This window comes from Trachurus japonicus, chromosome 9, assembly GCF_045865225.1.
Source record: "Trachurus japonicus isolate A0001 chromosome 9, Traja_1.0".
Classification (NCBI taxonomy): domain Eukaryota; kingdom Metazoa; phylum Chordata; class Actinopteri; order Carangiformes; family Carangidae; genus Trachurus; species Trachurus japonicus.
In genome coordinates, this window is record NC_140915.1 from 15,248,895 (window position 1) to 15,270,986 (window position 22,092).

At 43.3% G+C, this 22,092-nt stretch overlaps 1 protein-coding gene across 1 annotated transcript in view; it reads left to right on the forward strand.

Annotated features, from left to right (window-relative positions):
* The window catches only part of pdzd2 (PDZ domain containing 2), a 40,473-nt gene that overhangs the window by 15,896 nt on the left and 2,485 nt on the right, over positions 1–22,092 (forward strand). Inside the window, exons 7-22 of the mRNA XM_085786141.1 lie at positions 751–850; positions 1,816–1,964; positions 3,431–3,550; positions 4,766–4,880; positions 5,046–5,119; positions 5,989–6,211; positions 7,068–7,185; positions 7,299–7,431; positions 8,401–8,488; positions 8,606–8,709; positions 9,345–9,510; positions 11,454–12,385; positions 13,887–14,031; positions 16,511–18,974; positions 20,138–20,255; positions 20,353–20,454. Coding sequence (XP_085642267.1) covers positions 751–850; positions 1,816–1,964; positions 3,431–3,550; positions 4,766–4,880; positions 5,046–5,119; positions 5,989–6,211; positions 7,068–7,185; positions 7,299–7,431; positions 8,401–8,488; positions 8,606–8,709; positions 9,345–9,510; positions 11,454–12,385; positions 13,887–14,031; positions 16,511–18,974; positions 20,138–20,255; positions 20,353–20,454 — 5,151 coding nt within the window. The remainder of the gene's footprint in view (positions 1–750; positions 851–1,815; positions 1,965–3,430; positions 3,551–4,765; positions 4,881–5,045; positions 5,120–5,988; positions 6,212–7,067; positions 7,186–7,298; positions 7,432–8,400; positions 8,489–8,605; positions 8,710–9,344; positions 9,511–11,453; positions 12,386–13,886; positions 14,032–16,510; positions 18,975–20,137; positions 20,256–20,352; positions 20,455–22,092) is intronic.

A 22,092-nucleotide genomic window follows, 5' to 3' on the forward strand; every position in this document is an offset into this window, starting at 1 on the left:
TCCACACATCTGTTCAGACACCAGAGGGAGAAGAAGCTGCAAGTCATTCTCTGTCTTTCTATTGCCTGTCTCTCTACAGCTGTCCTATCAATTAAAGGCATAAAAGCCCAAAGCAATACTTTGTCAGTTTATCAGTGGTTCAAAACAAACAGAAACCTTCTAAAGATAATTCATTGGTTTTGGTGTCAGGTATCTGCAAGTCCGTGCAACCTCTCTGACACCGTGTAATCGGACAATACAGCAGGTTTCCTAGAAATCAATTCATCTTCTTTGCTCTGATGCACAACACTCTTTATGGGTTTTTTTTTTATTATTATCCTGTAGTATCAGATCAGTCCTCAGTATGGGATGATACACACTGATGTCAGCAGGTCGGGGTCAGATCAGCTCTCGGCGTAGAGGAGCAGCGGGAGCACAGAGGCTGAATGATGAGCTGCTGTGGAAAGGCTCAGCTCAGGAAACCTGTTTCAGCCACAGAAAAACAACAACATCAGTTGAACTGCTTCTTTATTGCAAATATTTTCACCACTTTGCCAACAAACAGCCCTTTAGCTGGGCTTCACATTTCCTCAAGGGTTGAACTTGAGTGTTCCTACGCAGAATCACACCTACGCTGAGGACACAGAGCACAGATCGGCTGTTTCAGTCACAGCGTCCATTGTTTTGTAGAGGAGACAATAAAAGAAAGCTGCTTCAGAAGAGATGGATTGAAAGTGTTTCTGTTTTTTTTGTTTTTTTTTTTAATCGTAGTTGACGAACGTGGACAAAATAGAAGAACAGACTCCGGCCGAGTCACTCAAAGGATCCTGTGGCAACCCCCAACCCATGAAGCTCTGCAGCCGGTCCCAAGGTCGGTGCTCCACACTACACAGAGACAGGTGGAATCAGTGCATGTACTCCTGACAGGCAGCTTAAAGGGATAGTTCACGCAAAATTCAAATTTCACTCATTATCTACTCACCCTCATGTCGACTAAGAGCTGTGAGAATTTTCAGAGTCCTCCATGACTTCTCTGAGTTACGGGGGGGTCCGCGCAGCAGTATTTGTCCATATAATGCTTGTGAATGGATACCAACTTTCTTCGTCCAAAAAGACACACCAAAAAACATCCAAATATCTCCATACTGCTCGTCTGTAATGTCCCTCTTGTATTGAAGCCCCGACATGAGAAATTGTTCCACCGGTCAGTGCAAATCACGCGAGATTTGCACAGGAAGAGCAGTGAACCGAGACACTGGGAGCTTCCGCTACGAAACAAGCTTGAAATATAGATTTATTAAATTTTTTTCGGAACAATTTCTCATGTCGGGGCTTCAATACAAGAGGGACATTACAGACGAGCAGTATGGAGGTATTTGGATGTTTTTTGGTGTGTCTTTTTGGACGAAGAAAAGTGGTATCCATTCACAATCATTATATGGACAAATACTGCTGCGCGGACCCCCCCGTAACTCAGAGAAGGAACGGAGGACTCTGAAACTTCTCACAGCTCTTAGTCGACATGAGGGTGAGTAGATAATGAGTGAAATTTGAATTTTGGGTGAACTATCACTTTAACTTTGGTGTCCTGGTACATCTGCTCAGGATGAAAGATCCAGGAGATAGAAGCAGTAAATCAGATGTGATATGGGGCTGTAATGATGCTCCAGTTGTTAAAGCAGAGACCCCACACCTTTTCTCTAAATGTCTAAACATAAAGGAGTGTGCCTCTAAGTTATCCAGAGTTATTGAAAGTTACTCAGATAGATAGTGACGAACCTGAAAGTGTCGCCTCGGCGCAGAGTTCTGAAACTGTTTTTCTTCCTCCTGGATCAGGAGGGAGCAGCCGTCTGGAGTCGGTGGGCGAGGATGACGAGCTGTTTGTGGAGAACGGAGTGAGCGGCTGTGAGGCGGCAGAGAAGCCTCCGCCTGGCCGACGTAAACACTCTCTACCTCAACAACTAGATACTGCTGGAGTGAGGCAGGTCAGTGAACGCCTCGCCTTGTTCTCCACACAACTTAGGGTCTCAAGATGTAATATGATTTATCAAGAATAACATGGAGGAAATGTGAATTATTATTATTATTATGGGATTATGTGTGAGTAAGTATGACTTTTTTATGACTCTTTTTGGTGTGAGCAAACTGAGCTCCATATTTCCTTGTATAAACTCACCTGAACCTGCTCATACACTAGTCAGAGGTTATAACTGGATATTCTGCCTCTTTATGATGGAGCTGTCAGGTTACTCGCGTAAGTGAGTTAAAGGGATAGTTCAACATTTTGGCAAATTGGCCCATAATCCCTATAGTTATAGCAGTAGGTTCGTTACCGGTAATTGTCGGTGCAAGATATTTTTAGAACGGCGGAGCAGAGCCGCAAGCTGCTCAGGAGGCTCATGGGATTTCTTGATTCCCTCATCAAACTCATCAAATACACAATCCAACAACTCCAAAACGCTCTCGTGGGCAAGTTGTGACCTGCACTGCAGACTACCGGTAAATTGTCTTCGAGCCAAATGCAGAGACTGCTTGCCAAAAAACTGCCCCAGACAGGAACACGCATCAGTGGTTTTGCATGAATTTCCCTCGAAAACGACTCCATCATTATCTCATAGCGTGGTGAATGTGCAGGTCACAACTTGTCCACCAGAGCGTTTTGGAGTTGTTGGATTGTGTATTTGATGAGTTTGATGAGGGAAACCAAGAAATCCCATTAGCCTCCGTAGTGTAGCTCTGAGCAGCTCGCGGCTCTGCTCCGCCGTTCTAAAAATAGCTTGCACGTACAAATAAATGTAACAAACCTACTGCTATGACTATAGGGATTATGGCAATGGGCCAATTTACCAAAATGTTGAACTATCCCTTTAAAAATAAAATTTGAGAATTAATGACACTAAATAAAATGACAATAATAATCACAGTTGAAAAGTCAAACGTGTGTGTATGTAAATGAATTGTACAAATATGAGCATATGCATCATCCTCCATGTCTGTTTTGGCCCTCCTTTACACACACACACACACACACACACACACACACACACACACACACACACACACACACACACACACGATTTAGAAGCAGCAGATCAAAGCCTGGTCACTCTCTCTCTCTGACCTGACTGCCATGACAACAGTAATGAGGAGAGCTGCTCTAATTGCTGTGTTAATGAGAGGTTAATTGAACATTCAGAGTCACAGTGTGGGTGACGTCTCCATAACAAACCCCCACAGAGCTCCGTTTGGTTAGTTAAGTGATTTTCCATCAGCAGCTACAGTACGACAACACAACAGAAGAAGACAGATGTTACCTGACGGCCCCACGGAGAGCAGATGTTCCATTAGAGCAAATGAGAACTCGCCACTGTGTAAACAACACAACAGTGATGGTTTTGTCAGATAAATTGTGACTGTTTCCCCCTCTTTGTGTATTCATCTCCCTTTTTAGGAATATCAGATCATTAAGAAATCAGCCCGCTCCCTGAGCACCATTCAAGTGGAGTCTCCATGGCGACTGGCACAGCCGTCTATTATCTCCAGTATAGTGCTGATGAAAGGCCAGGGCAAGGTGAGTGCAGCCCTTTGACATGTGAGCTTCAATAAAGGTGTGAGTGTGTGTGTGCACTCACAACTACAAATGTGTGTCTGTCTGGTCAAATTTTAATTTGAATGTGTTTGAGTTTTTCCACAGTTTTGTTTCAGAGTATTTCAGGTGCTGCTAAACCAGATATACATCTACACAACTACACAACTACTAATAATATAGGCTACATTAATTTGACAGAAAGAGAGGGAGAGAGGAAGAAAACCCCCGATTCTTGAGAGCAGTCCTAGCATCATATGTCAAACTATGTCTTATATTAGAAATCCCAACTTTAACAACAATCTTCATTGATTATATGAATATTTTATGATATAAATTATGATTATTCAACCTGAAAATTGAAATTACTTAACTATGTATACTGTATTTAGAATATATATCTACTGTATGTCTGATAAGTTTGGTACTTTACAGTGAGATTAACACAGCCAGATTCTATCTAATGCCTCTAAAACGTATTATGTAATACTACTGTGATATTTCTCTGTCATGTAACATTAGCAAATTGTACCATTTTTCTTACCTATAGGATATCCTCAGGCGTGACCCGTCCCTGAAGGAAATCTTTCAATTTCCTTCCACCTTTTTAAGTTATAAACAGGCCCAACATTAAGGAGAGAGTCACACTTGGTTACCTTCCAGTTAGGAGGGGAGACTTACTGACTTTGATGTGTATGCAAACAACCTGCAATCCAACGTCAGACAACCAAAGCAATTTATATATCTATTGACACTGCATGACATGTAACACTTCATTATAATTCCACATAGGTTTTGTAGCATCTCACTTGTCCTTTTGGCGACTAGCTGCTTCAAGGACAAGTTGAGATCCACAACTCAAATATGCCACGAAAACTAAAAATGCTGATTTAACCAATGGAGGTGTGAGTGCACCTGAAAGAAGCTTTAGCAGCTCCTTTTCTCTAGAAATGATAATAATCTGTTGTCTGCAGCGGATTGTCACATTATCCAGACTTTAAAAGTGGTTTGATAATGATAACACATCACATCGGCTTATCTGTTTCATAAATAAAAAGGCTCAGATATAACAGAAGTTTGTCTTTTGTGTCACCTCTGTCAGCATGAAAACAAAGAAGATACAACATGATAATCCCCAGACAAGCAGCATCCGTGTCTCTGCTTGTCCCTCGGTGACATCAGCTCTGTCTGTCTCCACAGGGTCTTGGATTCAGTATTGTAGGAGGGCAGGACTCGGCTCGCGGTCAGATGGGGATTTTTGTCAAAACCATTTTCCCTCACGGAGCTGCAGCGGCTGATGGACGACTGAAAGAGGGTAACCACATGTCTAGTTTACTGCTTCTCTGAGGAGAGAGAGAGTTCAGGAGGTAAAACAGTCGTCTGCATTCACGCTGAACATCCTCCTTTAGCCTGACCGTGTGTGTGTGTGTGTGTGTGTGTGTGTGTGTGTGTGTGTGTGTGTGTGTGTCTCCCCCTTCAGGAGACGAGGTTCTGGAGGTGAACGGAGAGTCTCTGCAAGGACTCACACACCAGCAGGCCATCCAGACCTTCAAGGTGAACTGGACACTGACTGGGCTCTCTCACTGACAAAGTGTTGTTACAAAGACTTTATTTAAAGGAATAGATCACCAAAAAATGTAATTAATTAGTCATTAGTGACTCACCCTCATGCTGATGAATACTCAGGAGTAGTTTTTTATTCCTCAAAGTGCATCTGGAGACCTGGGAGGCCGGTTCGTAGTCCAGCGAAATCCTTATATGAGAGTCAATAGGGCCCAACACAAAAAGGTCCATAAAACTACACAAAAACCTTGTAATATTCCTCCTTACTGCTTGTCCGCTGCAATCCAAGTGTCCTGAAAGGATATAATCCAGAGTTCTGCCAGGCAAATTCAATACAGGACTGTTTAGGCTGTAAAAATGTCCTAAATGACGTTGTTTCAAGTAAACTTATATCACTTCAGGACACTTGGATCGCAGCGGTCGAGGAGTAAGGAGGAAGATTACAAGGTTTTTGTGTAGTTTTATGGACCTTTTTGTGTCGGGCGCTATTTTTTTTTAATACTTAATTGCCAGGCATCAACCTTCACATACATAATCAGTCATTTCATTTTCTTTGCAATATTGTACCTTGCATTTTTTTTTCCAGGTATATATTCACAAAGTAAATAACAAACCATAAAGTAAACAGACAAACATATATACATACCTTGTGTCAGGCGCTATTGACTCTCATATAAGGATTTCGTTGGACTACGAACCGGACTCCCGGGTCTCCAGATGCACTTTGAGGAATAAAAAACTACTCCGGAGTATTCATCAGCATGACAAGTCAATAATGACTCATTACATTTTTTGGTGAACTATTCCTTTAAATCACTGCCCTGCACTTCACTGTGGCTCACTTTTGTTTAATCCCACAGCAACTGAAGAAAGGCGTGGTGACTCTGACCATCCGGACTCGTCTGCGGAGTCCCAGCCTGACGCCCTGTCCCACCCCGACGCTCCTCAGCCGCTCCAGCTCGCCCAACTCCAACGCCAGCGGAGGCACTCCCGTCCCCACGGGGTGCGACGAGGCCGACAGCCGCAAGGGCCCCGGTCCTGGTCCTAAAGACTGCATCATCATGGAGGTCACTCTTAATAAAGGTGAGTGGATTGTCAGGGTGCAATCATGTACAGTAAGCATGCTTGGTCTGGTGAAAGTAAATCTAGCCTGAGCATGTGTAATTATATGGTTTTTTTTCAATGAATCATGTCAATCACAACTATATAGATATATATTTTTATATTTCAACGAGCCATGTCAGCCACATCTGTATAGATGTATTTTTATATTTCGATGAATCATGCCAATTGCAATTGTATATATATATATATATATATTTTTTATAATTCAACAAATCATGTCAAGCACAACTGTATAGATTTATATTTAAATGAATCATGTCAATCGCAACTATATTTTTTTAAGTATATTTTTTGGCCTTTTTGCCTTTATTTGATAGACTAGTCAGATAGACAGGAAAGGGGGAAGCAGAGAGAGGGGGGATGACATGCAGGAAAGGTCTGCCCGACGCGGGATTCGAACCGGGGATCATGTTAAATCGCAGCTATATAGATTGTATATATATTTTTTACAATTTAAAGAATCATGCCCAACCCTGTAACTATGTACCTTTTTTGTTATCTACTGGTCCTCCGTCTTTATGGACTTTTTGTGTTAATTGTTGTATTGTTTTGGGGACTACGGATGTAATTTAGCACATGTGCTAAATCCGGTGTATTTACTGTGGGTACTCTAGTACTCACTGTTCATTAATATGCATTGTCCCAACTAAATAAACAAGTAAAGTAAAGACACAGAAGAACCAAACTACAAAAAACTACCCAGAAGTATGTTGTGGACAGTAGGCTACGTCCTGTCCTCCTGTTTATCTGCTTCTCTTGCCCCATGCATCATGTCTTTGTGCCAACGACGGTGATTGAATGTTGGTGTCTGCAGAGCCTGGTGTGGGTCTGGGGATCGGGGTCTGCTGTCTGACCCTGGAGAACTCTGCTCCCGGCATCTACATCCACAGCTTGGCTCTGGGGTCCGTGGCCAAGATGGACGGCAGGCTCAGGTGACGACTTATTAATCGACTTTGTTGACCCGGAAGCTAATGGAGGCAGGTGAAATCAGTACGTACAGTAGCCTCGTTGTTCGATGCAAACATTGTTGTGCGTTTCTTTGCAGTCGTGGGGACCAGATCCTGGAGGTGGACTCGGTCAGCCTTCGCCATGCGGCTCTCAGCGAGGCCTACGCCATCCTCAGTGAATGTGGCCCTGGACCGGTCAGCCTCATTATAAGCAGACACCCCAACCCCAAGGTAAGTGGACCAGACATCTGTTTGTGTTACACAGACTAATCCGCTCTGTCTGAGCCTTTAAAACATACTGTATTAGTGATGTCACCATTATAGAAATACTTTATTAATCCCTAGGAGGGAAATTCAGATCGTCCAGCAGCTTACATAACAATGATATGATATAAATGATATGAAATGGTATAAAAAGTAAATGTGTATAACCTAATAAAAGGCATTGTGCATTTTGATGGCAGCAGGAATGAAGGATTTCCTGAATCTTTCTGTTCTGCAGGTCAGGGAGACAAGCCTGTTACTCCTCTGAAATATATTTATAATATATATATAATTATAGATTTGTATGATTATTGTCAGAAAAATAATCACGCTATTACGATTATCATGATTATTATGGATTAATCAATTTCACAACACTATGAATGTGTAAAATAAAATATGGTCAAAATATAATTACAGTACATTACTAATTATTTACACAAAATATTTGTACTATCTATTAATAAAGGACCAATTATTAATCCTCCAGGGGAAGTGTTTGAAATATTTAAGTCATTAATTGTCATTTATAACAAATGTTTAAGTTTTTTTATTGTTTGTTTTTTTTTTATCACAAATGACACGCTAACATTTAAATTCCTACCAATTCAATGTTACATTAGGTTAATGGACCAGTGTCTGTGCATTTATCTTTACTTTGGTCTTTGATCTGCCACTATGGTTCCAACATAATCTTTTTTGGAAAGATACAGTATTAAGGAACTTTTACGATTAATTATTTTGGTGTTTAATAGTGAAAACAAGTAACCTTCCTGCTGGGTGCAGTACATTTAAATTTCCTCTCTAATCTAGAAACCTGGTTCACTTCACCTGACTCTGGTGGGCAAATGTCAAGGTCTCTGACCTCTTCAGACTCTCTGCAGAAATCCTGCATCTGAACTTTGCCTCCTGTATTTCCATGTGTTTCCTCCTCAGGTGTCGGAGCAGGAGATGGATCACATCATAGCTCGATCTACACACCGGGACAAAATGAGCAGGAACAGACACTCGTCTCACTCATCAGGTCTGAAATCGTTACTCACATTTTCATTCACCAGCTCCTCCTCTGCGCTGACATTGTTAAAGGCTCCAGTGGCCAAAATCTAATGTGTTTCATTTTGTTCACGGCTTAAATGTGCAGGTGTCTCCTGTAAGAGCCCCAGCACATCGATCAAGGAGCGTCAGGGCGACGGCTCCCCGGCTCTCAGCTGGACCATGAAGAGATTCCTGGAGCCGGCCAGCAGAGTAAGACTTCCTTCTTACTGTGGGCGGGACGGGGGGGGGGGGCTATAATAACAGACATGGATTCGTCATCTATAATAATAGACATGGATTCTTTTAAAATAACGTACAAACATACTGCTTTTACTTATCCATGTTCATCATGGTGTTAATCAGCTGCCTAAATGGGAGGTTTTTATTTACCTATCCAATACCAGGGCCCTCCACCACCACCTTGCCCTGGAAAGTAAGGCAAGGCATCTTTATTTATATACATGTAGCGCATTTCATACCAAGGCAACTCAATGTGCTTTACATAAAGACAAAAAAAAAAAAGAACAGCATAAAAGAACAAAAAACACAGTTAAACACAGGAGCAAAGAAGAATAAAAAAAGTAAAAGAAAAGAAAATAGATTAATAGAAAGTTATTAAAAAGAGCTCAGCTACAAGCACATGAAAAGAGAAATGTTTTTATCCTGGATTTAAAAGTGCTTACAGTTGGGGCTGATTTCAGTTCAAAGTACCTGAGTGAAACAACCCAGAAATAATTATAATCAAAAGAAATGTAAAATATATGTATAAAAAATGAAGTGTGTACATGTTGTGGCTCTCTTCCTCCTTCTTGACCTGATCTTCTCCCGTTGTCTCCGCTCTGAAGCAGGGCTCTTTGAGCTCGGAGACAGAGTTGTCTCAGTACTTCCCCCAGGACGTCTCCAGCCACTCCTTCCTGTCCGACCCCGTGCTGATCGGCCTGAGCGGCGACGAGGCTCCGCACCAGCAAAGCTGCCGCGCCTCCGTGGATGACACCTCATCGCAGGCACGAGGTAAATGTTCAACGATTTCAGTTCAGTACCACGGGAAAGTTTCTGTCCTGTGGGACATCTGATCAGAGATTTACAGAAGCTCACAGATCAGATTGTAAGTAAAGATAAAAGAAAAACAAATAATAGTTATTCACACACACAGACACACTGACGTCAACATTTCTATAATCTGTGAAGAACTGCTATTGAGAAAAAAAAATCTGAAATTTCAAGAATAAAGTTGTGATCTTGAGTAAAATCAACTATTTTAAGAAAATGATAAAAGAAAGTGTCAGAAAATGAAAATGAAATGGTCAATTTAGGTTTGTTTTATTTGTTTTATTTGTTCGGATCCCCATTAGCTGCGCTCTAGAGCACCACTAGTCTTCCTGGACAAGACAAGGTTGTGTGTTGTTGTTTTAGAGAGGAAATATCATAACCTTTAAAATGAGGAACTTGGTGCTTCCTGTGAAGTTTTACTGAGGTTTCCAGAAAAAATAAACAATTTGCCTTTTAGGGCTTTTGTAGATTATAACCCAAGCAATAACATTTTTGAAACATGTTATTTTACAGTTGGTTGGTTTGTGTGTGAGGTACAGTAGTGTGTATGGGACAGCCTGACATCACAAGGCAAGGCAAGTTTATTTGTATAGCACATTTCCGCAACAAGACAACTCAAGGTGCTCCTCATTATACCCAGAATCAACTCCAAATCAGCTCATGGCGCTTTCAGCCACTATGGTCCTACTCTCTGGAATTCTCTTCCACATGAGCTACGGTCTGCCACAACAGTGCCTTCTTTTAAAAGCAAACTAAAAACATATATTTTTTCACAAGCTTTTAGTCATGTGTAAAGAGTGTGTTTTATTTCTGTCTCGTTTGCTTTAAGAATTTTTATTATTATTATCTCCCTTTTTAAATGATGATAATAATACATTCTTGTGTGATTTTATAATGTCCTAAATGTTTTTTATATATGTAATATTTCTTATCCTATATGCCATTTTATGTTATACACTGTATCTCTGTTTTAACTTTTTGAAGCACATTGAGTTTACGCTTGTCGTATGAAATGTGCTATATAAATAAATTTGACTTGACTTGACTTGACTTTACATATTAGCAAAATAAGAACATAAAAAGCAAACATTATTTAAAAACAGACAAGAGAAAGAATTAAAACAGATATAAAAAGAAGTTTAGTTTAGTTTAGTTACCTTTATTTAAACTCGTTAGTACACTGAGGCAAGCCTCATTTACAGTGCAGACGAGAGTACAGAGCAAAACAAACAAAACAGAACAGATATACACAATAAAATACAGTAAAGGACAGTAGACATCAGAGGAAACAATTACAAATGGAAGACAGGGAATTATTAATTAATAATTTGAAGTGATTGAATGGGACAAATGAGTTTAACTTAAGAGTTAGTTGTAGATGATTCCAGATGTGTGGGGCATAAGCTGAGAAGGCAGACCTCCCTAGCTCAGTCCGAATTTTGGGAATATACAATTGCAACCAGTTGCTAGAGCGGGTGTTGTAAGTGATTGTGGACTGAACAAGTAATGAAGAGATGTAGATGGGAAGTTTGCCAATGAGGGCTTTATAGATAAATAAAAGTAGGTGGGAGTCACGTCTTTGAGCTAGGGAGGTCCACCCTACCATGTCATACAGAGTACAGTGATGGGTGGAGTAGGTGGCACCAGTAATAAATCTAAGGGCAGAATGGTAAATGATGATGTAGTAAAACAGATATAAAAAAGAAGTAAAACAGAAAGGGAGACAGAACAACTAAAACATAGTAAAAAAGATATAAAATAACAGAATAATGTTACAGTGCAGTTAATGAAAGGCGTCAGCAAGCAAAAGTCTTCAACACAACATCATACAGTAGTAGCACTGATGCACATTTATGACAACAAACCATGTTTGTCTGTATTTGTCTGTGTCTTGTCTCTAACAGAAGGGGACGGTGAGCCTGTCTACACCCCGTCAGAGGAGAAGCCCCCCGCCCCGCTCCATCCCCACACCGAGGCTGTTGTCTGCCAGCCCATAGCCGCCGTCTCCAGCCCGGCGTCGGTGCGCAGCCCGCTTCTCCGCCAGCGCCGGGTGATGTGCTTCGAGGACGAGCTCAGCGACGACAACGACGACGACTCGAACAACAACAACAGAAACAACAACGGAAACACGGGGCGTGCCGTCCGCAGACCGACGAAACCAGACTCTCTGAACCTCAGCGACGCACAGATCCCCAAAACCGATCCAGCGACGGTAACCGCTGCGTCTGCTTCTGCCGCGTCATCGTTGGATGTGGACGGAGTAGACAGTGACGACGACGGCGACGGGGGTTTAGGGAGGAGCGGCGATGTGACCGGAGCTCTCTGCGGGAGTTTCTCACAGTCTGAGGACGGTGTCGCCAAGAAGCCCGAGTCCGACGGTTCTGAGTCGCCCTTCATGCCCATCCGCGGCCCGCTGGACTACAAAGCCGGTCTGACCATCGCCGGCGAGAGCTGCAAAAGCCCAGACGACGCGCAGCTGGATTCAAAGCGGTCCCCCAAGCTGGAGCATAAAGCCGTGACACGGGTTAAAAGCATGATGAGCATTGAAGCTCCAAACCTGCAGCAGCAGAGGTCCAAGGCGGACGAGCCGGCTCCATCCCAGCAGCAGCCCCCTCCGCCTCAGCCCGCGCCGTGCGGACGACCCCCCAGGACCGCCGCAGAGTCGGCGCCTCACTGCAAGAGAGGAGACGCCGGTGAACTCGTGGGCGTCTGCGCCATCGACACCGTGACCCTGAGGAGAAGCGAGGACGAGTCTTTCGGCCTCGACCTTGAGATCATGTCCTCCCCTCTGAGAGTGGTCATCACCGGGCTGAAGGCCGGCGGCGCGGCGGAGAGGGTACGTCGTCTGACCTAGGGCTGTTCGATTCATCGATTTAAAATCGTAATCGCGATTATTTGGAATCGTAAAAATCGATTTTTTGAAATCGTAAAAATCGTTTTTTTTTACTCTAACTAGGGTAATTACTGTAATTTTATTTTTATTTAACCTTTATTTAACCATTAAGAACAAAATTCTTGTTTTCAAGTGCAGCCTGAAGGGGAAGGGAGAGGGGAGTGCTAAAAGTAAAAAAAACAAGGTTATATAAATTACACAGAAAAATTCAATATAATTCAATACAATACAATAAAACAGTTCATCAGTAGGGCATGACAAGAGGCCTATTAGCAAGTGCAGGAGTCGACTGTGATTTGTAGCAGATTTAGTTTGAAGACGGAGAGAGAGGTGAAGACAGAAAGTTTAAAGACCCCCTCCCATGAAAATCGTGTTTTTTGAGCTTTTCACATGTTCCTGTGGCATTTTTCTTGTGTTAGAGCACATATCAGCAGAAAAGGAAGTGCAAAATTGCATTTCTGAGTTTTTCTGCCTTCAAATTGCTGTGAACCAGTGGCAGACGCAAACTGGCAGTTTCAGGGAGGCTGGAGCTGACGTGTCACAGCTCCATGGGAGGGCACTAGTGCTACAAACTCCCGCCCCGCTCTGCATCTGGCTCAGAGCTGAAAGGCTTGACAGCTCGGTGTAGCTGTCAAGGTATAATAGGTATAGCTCACCTGGTAGAGCAGCTTGAACCATGAGCAAGGACTATGTTCCAGTCTGGGACCGAATCCCAGTGTGGAGTTTTACGCTAAACGCGCTGAATCTGTAATTGTACAATGTCCAGCTGTCAGCGAGCGGGGGGTGGGGTGCGAGGAGGTGGCTGGGCGGGTGCAGAGCAGCGCAGTCTCCGCCCACCCCCCAGAGGTGCATTGCTAATGTGCATTGCTAATGAGCTGGTTTTAAAATGACCGAAAAGGGTCGCGGGAGTGGGACTTTAAGTGTGTTTTGTAAGATGTTCCAGTCAAAGGCTGCAGCGAACCGGAAGGCATTGCGTCCGAAGACGGTGCGGACTTTGGGGATAGAGAGGTTGATGAATGCACTGGACCTTAGATTGCGGGCAGCCCCCGTTCATGAATCTGGGCTGCGCTGAATTATCATAATGACTGCCGCCTCCTTCCTCCCATCATGCTCTCCCACTGCTTCTCCCCACACACTGTAAACAAGCATGTCGGCATTTTGCTAAGACCAGCGAGGATTTCGTTGCCAAAAAGACCAACGGCCCTTTTCCACTACACAGTTACAGCTCTCACGGTCCATTAGGTCCATTTAAAAAGACACAAACAGCACACAAAATAGTTTGTCATTTAACAAAAAAATCGTAATCGGAAATCGATTTTTCAGAGAAGAAAATCGAGATTTTATTTTTGGGCAAAATCGACTGACCGGTTTAAGGCGTCACTACAGGCTTCAGTTTGAGGAAAGTTTTCATTTTCATCCTTTTGTGTTCAATTGTGTTTCTCAGGGATCATCAACCAAGCTTTGTCCTGGAGATGAGATCGTAAAAATCGAAGACAAACTGGTGTGTTCCTCCAGCTACCAGGAAATCTGCGAGCTGATGCGTAACCTCCCTGTGACGCTGAGCTTAGAGGTCAAGAGACCGGTTTCAGGTAAGACATCAAAGGCCATGCTGCTGATATGTATTAAAGGGATAGTTCACCCAAAATTCAAATTTCACTCATTATCTACTCACCCTCATGTCAACTAAGAGCTGTGAGAATTTTCAGAGTCCTCCGTGCCTTCTCTGAGTTACGGGGGGGTCGGCGCAGCAGTATTTGTCCATATAATGGTTGTGAATGGATACCAACTTTCTTCATCCAAAAAGACACACCAAAAAACATCCAAATACCTCCATGCAGCTCATCTGTAATGTCCCTCTTGTATTGAAGCCCCGACATGAGAAACTGTTCTGAAAAAAATTAAATAAGTCTATATTTTAAGCTTGTTTGTAGCGGAAGCTCCCAGTGTCTCAGTTCACTGCTCTTCCTGTGTCCGGCGGAACAATTTCTCATGTCGGGGCTTCAACACAAGAGGGACATTACAGACGAGCAGTATGGAGGTATTTGGATGTTTTTTGGTGTGTCTTTTTGGATGAAGAAAGTTGGTATCCATTCACAACCATTATATGGACAAATACTGCTGTGCGGACCCCCCCGTATCTCAGAGAAGGCACGGAGGACTCTGAAAATTCTCACAGCTCTTAGTCGACATGAGGGTGAGTAGATAATGAGTGAAATTTGAATTTTGGGTGAACTATCCCTTTAATCTTCTTTCTCTACATTTGATCTTTATGTAGTAGAGTTTGCGTGTGGTCCTTTTTTGACATTTGTGGTGTGATGAAATTTTGCATAATGCTCTTGTTATCCGTGTTGTTTTCCAAAGCCTTGTTGCTGCTGCATGTGATGGTGTTGGTGCATAATTCTGCTTCTTATTGTGTTTACAAGAAGTCATTAGTGCCAGAATGCTGCTCAGGTTGCCTTTAAATAGACCACCGTGTCTCTCCCTTTTATGCCGACCTAAGATTTAGGATCTGCCCTCCCTCATTCACTCCCCCAAAGCAACCTGCAGGCCTCTGGCTTTCTATCCATGGTGACTATATCACACAGTATATTTTACCTTTTAGTTGTGCTAGATTCACCTTTTAGTTTAACTCCCTGTTTGCTTTCTATGTAGTTCAATAACTGCTCGTTTTATGGTAGCATCGTTAAAATTTAGAGTAGTAGAGACATTGCTGTGGTTTAGAATGGGAAGTTTATTATTCCAGGAATCTTATTTTATTCGATTATACTCCCTATTTCAACATTTTCCCGTGGGATATAAACATTTGAAGTCATGATTGCTGCTGCTGTTTTCTACAATGCAAATTTATTATATCTCTCAATCTTCCTAATTTTTATCAGTAACATGAGTGTCAGCCGTGGGAGAAGTACTCATGTGACATCCTGGAGAAACCACAGCAATGTTTCCAGTTAAAGGTCCCATATTATAGAAAGGTAGATGTTCATGTGTAGTTTGATTATTAAGCAGGTCTATGTTCTATATTAATACAGTGAAAGTATCAACGCCTCAGTCCAGAGAGAAACTGAGCCTTAAAGGGATAGTATCATTTTTTTTAAAGTGGGGTTGTATGATCTACAAATAGTCCCTAAGTACTTTAATTGCAGTAGAAGACTCTCTGCACTCCTCCCGTTAGCAACGCCAGCCCATAGCCCTGCCCAGAGATTTACAACATACAGTGTTGTGAACAGACCCAAACAAATGGCCTATTTTCACGGCCTAAAAGAGGTTTTACCTGGAAAAAAAAATACACAGTTCCATTGTTCGCTATAATATAATTTTGAAGGGCTGGAAAAAATTATATTATAGCGAACAATGGAACTGTGTATTTTTTCTTCAGGTAAAACCTCTTTTAGGCCGTGAAAATAGGCCATTTGTTTGGGTCTGTATGTTGTAAATCTCTGGGCAGGGCTATGGGCTGGTGTTGCTAACGGGAGGAGTGCAGAGAGTCTTCTACTGCAATTAAAGTACTTGGGGGGCTATTTGTAGATCATACAACCCCACTTTAAAAAAAAATGATACTATCCCTTTAAAACCGGGTGTCAGGACTTCTGTAACTTTGTTCTTTCCCAAGCCCCGCCCACCTGGACACATCATCCGACCTTGCAGGATATGGTTTTATATTGAGTGTTTACATCTGCTATATTTTCATTGGATCGTTCAGAAAACCATCAGCCAATCAGAGGAGAAGCTCAGAGCCTCCTCTCTGCAGAAAATATGGGACCTTTAAGTTTTGTAGCGTAGCCTCTGAGTAAAGATGACAATATGAACTAAACTAACCACTTAATTCATTTCTCCTAGATGTAAACACACCTACTGTTGTGCAGTTTGTTGTTGTCCTGATCTACGAATATCATTGTGTTAACCCTGGATATTCTTCTTCTTTTTCTGTTGTTGTATTCTACGGCATGACATGTCTGTAACCTCTGTAAGATAAAGTAGATTTTCACTTCACCCTCATTAACTCCTCACTTCGTCTCCACGATCAGCCGTGGCCGAGGTGCTGCTGACCCTTTTTGCCTCTGCCTCCAGCTGTAGATCGACTGTCCAGCCTGATGATGTCATCGGGGAACAGTGACGGAGCCGCCGCCGTCAGACCGAACCCGACCGCATCTGTACCGGCGCTGTCCGATGGAGCGATAAGCACAAACCACACAACCCAAACAGACAAAATACCCGTCACCAACATAGATGACATTTTATTAGAGGTCAGCCCCTGCATTGATACAAACACAAACACAGACCCCAAACCCCTCAACAAAACAATATCCAGTGAGCAGCATGCATCAAACCCACATGCTGTAACAACGTCTGACACATCTGGGAGTCAGGTTCCAGTTCAGACCGGTCTCTTGGACGGCTCTGTCTTATTAGATACAGGAAATGAACAACAATGTGCCAATGTCGTCCCTGTGGAGACGGCACAGCAACCTGACCAGAGCGCTGGTTGTAAACACATGTACCCTACTACAGGAGATGACAGTGATGATTCAAACAGCGACTCCACCACTGACAGCAGTCTAGTGGTCCACCAGACAGCTAACAGAGGCGGCGGTCTTCATGCGCGCTCCTCCTCGGATGAAGACGAAGAAGTGGAGTTTTGTTGCAGCGATGCCCAGAAACAAGCTGCCGATGAACACTTTGACTTCTGCCGGTCATCAGATCGGTCTTCACCTGTTCAACCGGCCAGCAGTGTCCTGTCCTCTGATGTCTCAGTGGGAGGCAAAGAAAAAAAACAGTTTTCCAACAGCCCCAAACCCCTCTCCTCTACAGAGTGCCACATTAACGGTGCCATTGAACCCTCAAAGGACAAAGGTACGGTATGCCTGGCATCCAGTGCCGATAGCTTGTGCCCTTCACCACCAGGTACCCACAGTCTACTCACGCAGGATGCTAATTCCTCTCCGAGCTCAGACTTACCCAAGAATTCACATACAACAAAAGCACCTCTGTCACCTCCAGTGGACTCGGAGACCTCGGGTTCAAGCCGTAGCAAATCAGATTCGGCGATAAACAAAGAGAAAGTTTATACATGTGGGACTGATTTAAACTCCCAGGCTGGGAAGAAGAAGACGCCGCCTGGCCTGAAGCTGTTTGAGAGCTCAGACGGGCCGGTGTGGAGCAGCATCTTAAAACTTCCACCTGAATCCCAAATCAGTCTAAACAACACTGCTGCTGCTCCCAAACTAAAAGGCCTAAGCATCAGGAGTAAGAGCAAAGCAGAGGAGCTTCAGCCCCTAAAAACAAATCCAGCTACTTCGAACTCCAACGCTGCCTCGAGCCAGTCAACTCAATTAACGCCACTGACAACCACCACGTCCAGCTGTTTGAGGCCCGCTAACCGGCCAGATGTGATGAACAGCTGCCTCGCCTCGCCCAAAATAAGCGAGAGGAAGCAGCTTAGACCTGAGGAGAGGGACGTGCATCTGACCAAGGAGAACAGCGTCCATGTGGGGTCCAGATCTCAGGGGAAGTCCCACCACCAACCGACTCAGAGGACATTTATCGAGGTTCAGCTTTCTTCTTTATCCTCGCCAGCTGCGGCGGCCCACAGCGACACAGTGAATTCAGACTCTAAGCTCAGTCCGAGAGGAGCAGAGGTGAGATCTGAAAACATCACGGTCCGTAACGCGGACCTGAACTCGCTGAGTTTTCCTAAAGAAACTCATTTACCGACGAGTAACGGCTCAAAGCCCGCTACTACAACAACTACTGCCGCCGTGGAGACAGGCGAGACCCTGAAGTCCAGCCCCTCCAGACTTTACACGAAGACGATGGACAGGCGGAGCTTCTCCACGGAGGCTGCCCTGTCCGCAGCCGCGGCCTACAATCCCTTCTCTGTCCGACATAAGATCAAGTCCTTTGAGAACCTGGCTAACTTCGACAGGCCCGTGGCTAAAAGCAGCGAGGTCCAGTCCCACGCGCTGACCTACAGAGCCTCGCTGAACCAGAGGATCGCCGGTTACATGGACCTGGTGAATTCGGTCGACTGCCGCGCACGACAGAGGAGTTTTAGTTCTTACGTGGAGACTCTGATCCCGACCGCGCCCTGCTCTCCCGCGCTCGGTAAACACCCCTCTAACATCGCTCTGCTGAACCTCGACTTCCCGCACACGCGCTGCAGCAGCACGGCTCCGCTGCTGGGGGTCGGGCGCGAGGCCGAGGTCCACAAAGACGGATTTTCTCCGCAGACTCCTCCGGTGCTGCGCAGGAAGCACGGCAGACTTCCCCGCAGCCGGCTGCAGCAGCTCAGGGCTCTCAGTATGCCCGAGCTGGAGAAGCTCTGCACAGAGGACTTCACCAGAGAACAGAGGAGTGCAGCCGAGGAGAAAACACTAACAGAGACCAGCACCCAAGCTGCCGCAGAGACGGAGAGGCCTCCACACAACACTACAGCCCTGACAGAAGTGGATGTGAACAGGGTCCGCCAACGTGATCAAGACGCTCCTCAGGAAACCACAGAGACCCACGGGCCGCAGCCCAGCTGGTCCATCAGGTGAGGAGTTCAGTTAAAACAGCTGAATGTGAATCTTCTCTATTATTGAAGTCACTTTGAGTAGGAGTAAATCAAATCAAATCAAAATCAAATCAAAATAAACTTTAATGTCCCCGGAGGGAAAATTGTCTTGGACAATCAATGCTGTACATCCTGCAAAACAGATATTAAAACCATACACCATTTCACATACTCACACACACACAACCAACAGAGATCACTTACAGACAGTACGACTAAGTTCATAGTTCATACAAAGGAATAAATAATTATTGCACTTTCTACTGTATATATTGCATCTTGCCTCAGTATTGCCACAGTCTCTGGGTCTAAATTGCACCATTTCGTATGTGTGGACTCCACCATCAGCATCAATTTAAGGTGCCGAAGGAATAGGATATGTATCTATTAAAAAAAAGAAATGTATATATCAATTGAAATTATGAATATAAAACAACAAAACCCTTAAACATAATTTTACAGTACACAGATAATAACCCAATACCTAGTATTAAACTGGATAGCAAGTAGAATAGAGTGAAAAGAACAAAAAAAATTTTTAGAAGGAACACCTACAGTAAGAACCAGTAAGAGGAAAATATCTGTCTTTAGTATCCACTTGGATCGTATTAGCTGTGCTGCAGCACAATCTTGTTGAAGCTGTCAACTAGTGTGTCAGATCTAGTGACATCTCGTGGTGAGGTTGCAGAATACAAGATACAGAAACACCTGACACAACCTTTAAGTTGACATGCTGGTTGATTGTAGCTGTCACTTGTGACATCTTCTCTGCCTGAAACTCTGATAGTGATGTGTTCATTTACTGTAGCAAAGCAATACAAAGCTGTCTGTCAGTCTAGTCAATAGACGTTGTTTGGGTTTGTGTCACATCTCAGGGTTTCCTCACGAGATGTATTGATGTGGATCATCCATTCATGAAGTTGCATTGAGCTCATCACTACTGAGTGTTTCATTTTACTACCTAATATAATTCAGAGTCTTTTATTTATATATTCATTTTCCAGTAAGCAGCCAAAAGTAAAAAAAAAAAAAAGTATTAGTTCATTCTGAGAGTAAAGCTGTAATTTTACAAGAATAAAGTCCTCATATTATAAGACTGTAAACTGGGTAACTCTGCTCCCTCTGACTCTCTGTGTCCTCAGTTTAAAAGAGCTGGCTGCTTCTTCTCTGAGTCAGTGCAGACTGGGCTCACAGCTCTTCTCCCTCACCACTAAATCGTACGTGTCGACTCTGCTTCAGGAGACCGGCGCACTATCTGAGGTAACACACCACACTGCCGCTAACACACGTCGTGATTTAATACTGTACCACACAGCCATTACTGTGTCTCATCGGTTGTCTGTGGATGTGTCTGCAGGTGAAGGACGACACTCACCTTGTGGTCCTGAGTAAAGAGGAGGGATCTGGACTCGGTTTCAGTGTCGCTGGTGGAGTTGACCTGGAGCAGAAGTCAATAACTGTGAGTACAGTCGGTCAAGTGACTGTATAGGAACCATGATGACATGACATGAACTGTGACCATGACGCATCTCATCATGTCTCACATCCCCTATGAAGAAGAACAAGAGGCTGTGCAAACATTATGCATCAGCTGACTATCACTCTTTTCTTGTATTCAAACGTATTATACAGTGTTTTGCTAGTTTCTTAACCAGATTTTGTAAAGAGGACATGATGAGTGAGCTTCTACATATGTAGACTTAAAGCAGAAGTAAGTGATATATTTGTGTTAATATAAGTCTTAAATAGTTATATCTTCCGACAGCAATCACTTAGATAGAGTGTTTGGACTGAAACACGGGTCTGTCAGTCACTCTGCTCTGCTCTGAGCCGAAGAGAAAACATTTATCGTATCCTACAGTTTTTATCCAATGAGGAGAGAACGTAGGGACGAGGACTGTTATGGTGCGTTCAAGGAAACTCGTAGACTCATGTTTTTCCGTCCTGTGAAGTTGTATCAGTTCGATCTGGTACGAGTTCATGGGTCGGAAGTTACGAGTGGCCGTTATAGTGACTTTCACCGGTAAAACAGGTCGGAAAAACACGAGTGGGTTGCCTGGAACACTACAAAGTCGTAAGTTGTGACTTGAAGCTGTAATTTACGATTTCAAAAGCCTGCCTCGAACGCAGCATTAGCGAAAACGACCGGATCGCTTACTTCTGCTTTAACAGAGATAGACTATGACTATGTTCTAAAGTTGAATGGCACCTATCTAACAGGCGTGTTAGACACTGGATTTTATTATTTACTCTCACTTTTATCATTAAAGCAGAAGTAACGATCCATATCTGCTAATGCTTCCATGCAGGCTTGAACCGTAAATTACAGCTTCAAGTCACAACTTACGACTTTGTAGCGTTCCAGGCAACCCACCTCGGAAATTTCCGACTTCCAACATCATTGCGTTCACGCTGCAGGAACTCGGAAGAAAAAAAAACATGGATAGGCTACCTGAAGGAAGTTTGGCATATTGTGGCTCATAGCTGAATACGAAAAATAAATGCAGCAGTAAATTATGTTTATTTTGGAGGAGAGGAGACGCCGCAGATGAGTGCACATATAATGTTATATAGCCTTGATAACAGTTAAATGTTATTTCCGTCACAAACGAGGACCGCAATTTCACACCATACAACAATCACAGCTTAATATAAACCTATTTCATATAGGCTACTGCAATAATACACAAAAATAATATGCATTAAAACCTCAACAAATAACTTAAAATGTCTAACCGTTTAAGACGAGGGCTGCCATGTTTTGATGTTGTCATGACGTCAAGTCGGAAAGTCGGAGCTCTGATATGATACCCGATTTTCCGACCTGTAATTTCTGATTTCAATTCATTTTTTACAACTTGGAGCTTGTTTTTTTCTGACTTCCGAGTTGTCTTGAACGCAGCATTATTTTACCTCCAACTGTTTTTAACTAGACTCCTCTGTTTTCAGTTTATCTTTGTCACTTTTACTTTTTGGTATTTCAGATATGCTTGTATGTTTCAAACGTTTTGTGTTGTGTCTTGTCCTCAAATGTTTTGTGTTTTGTCTCGGCTATATTGTAAATGAGGTTGCTCCTCAATATATTTCCAAGTTTAAA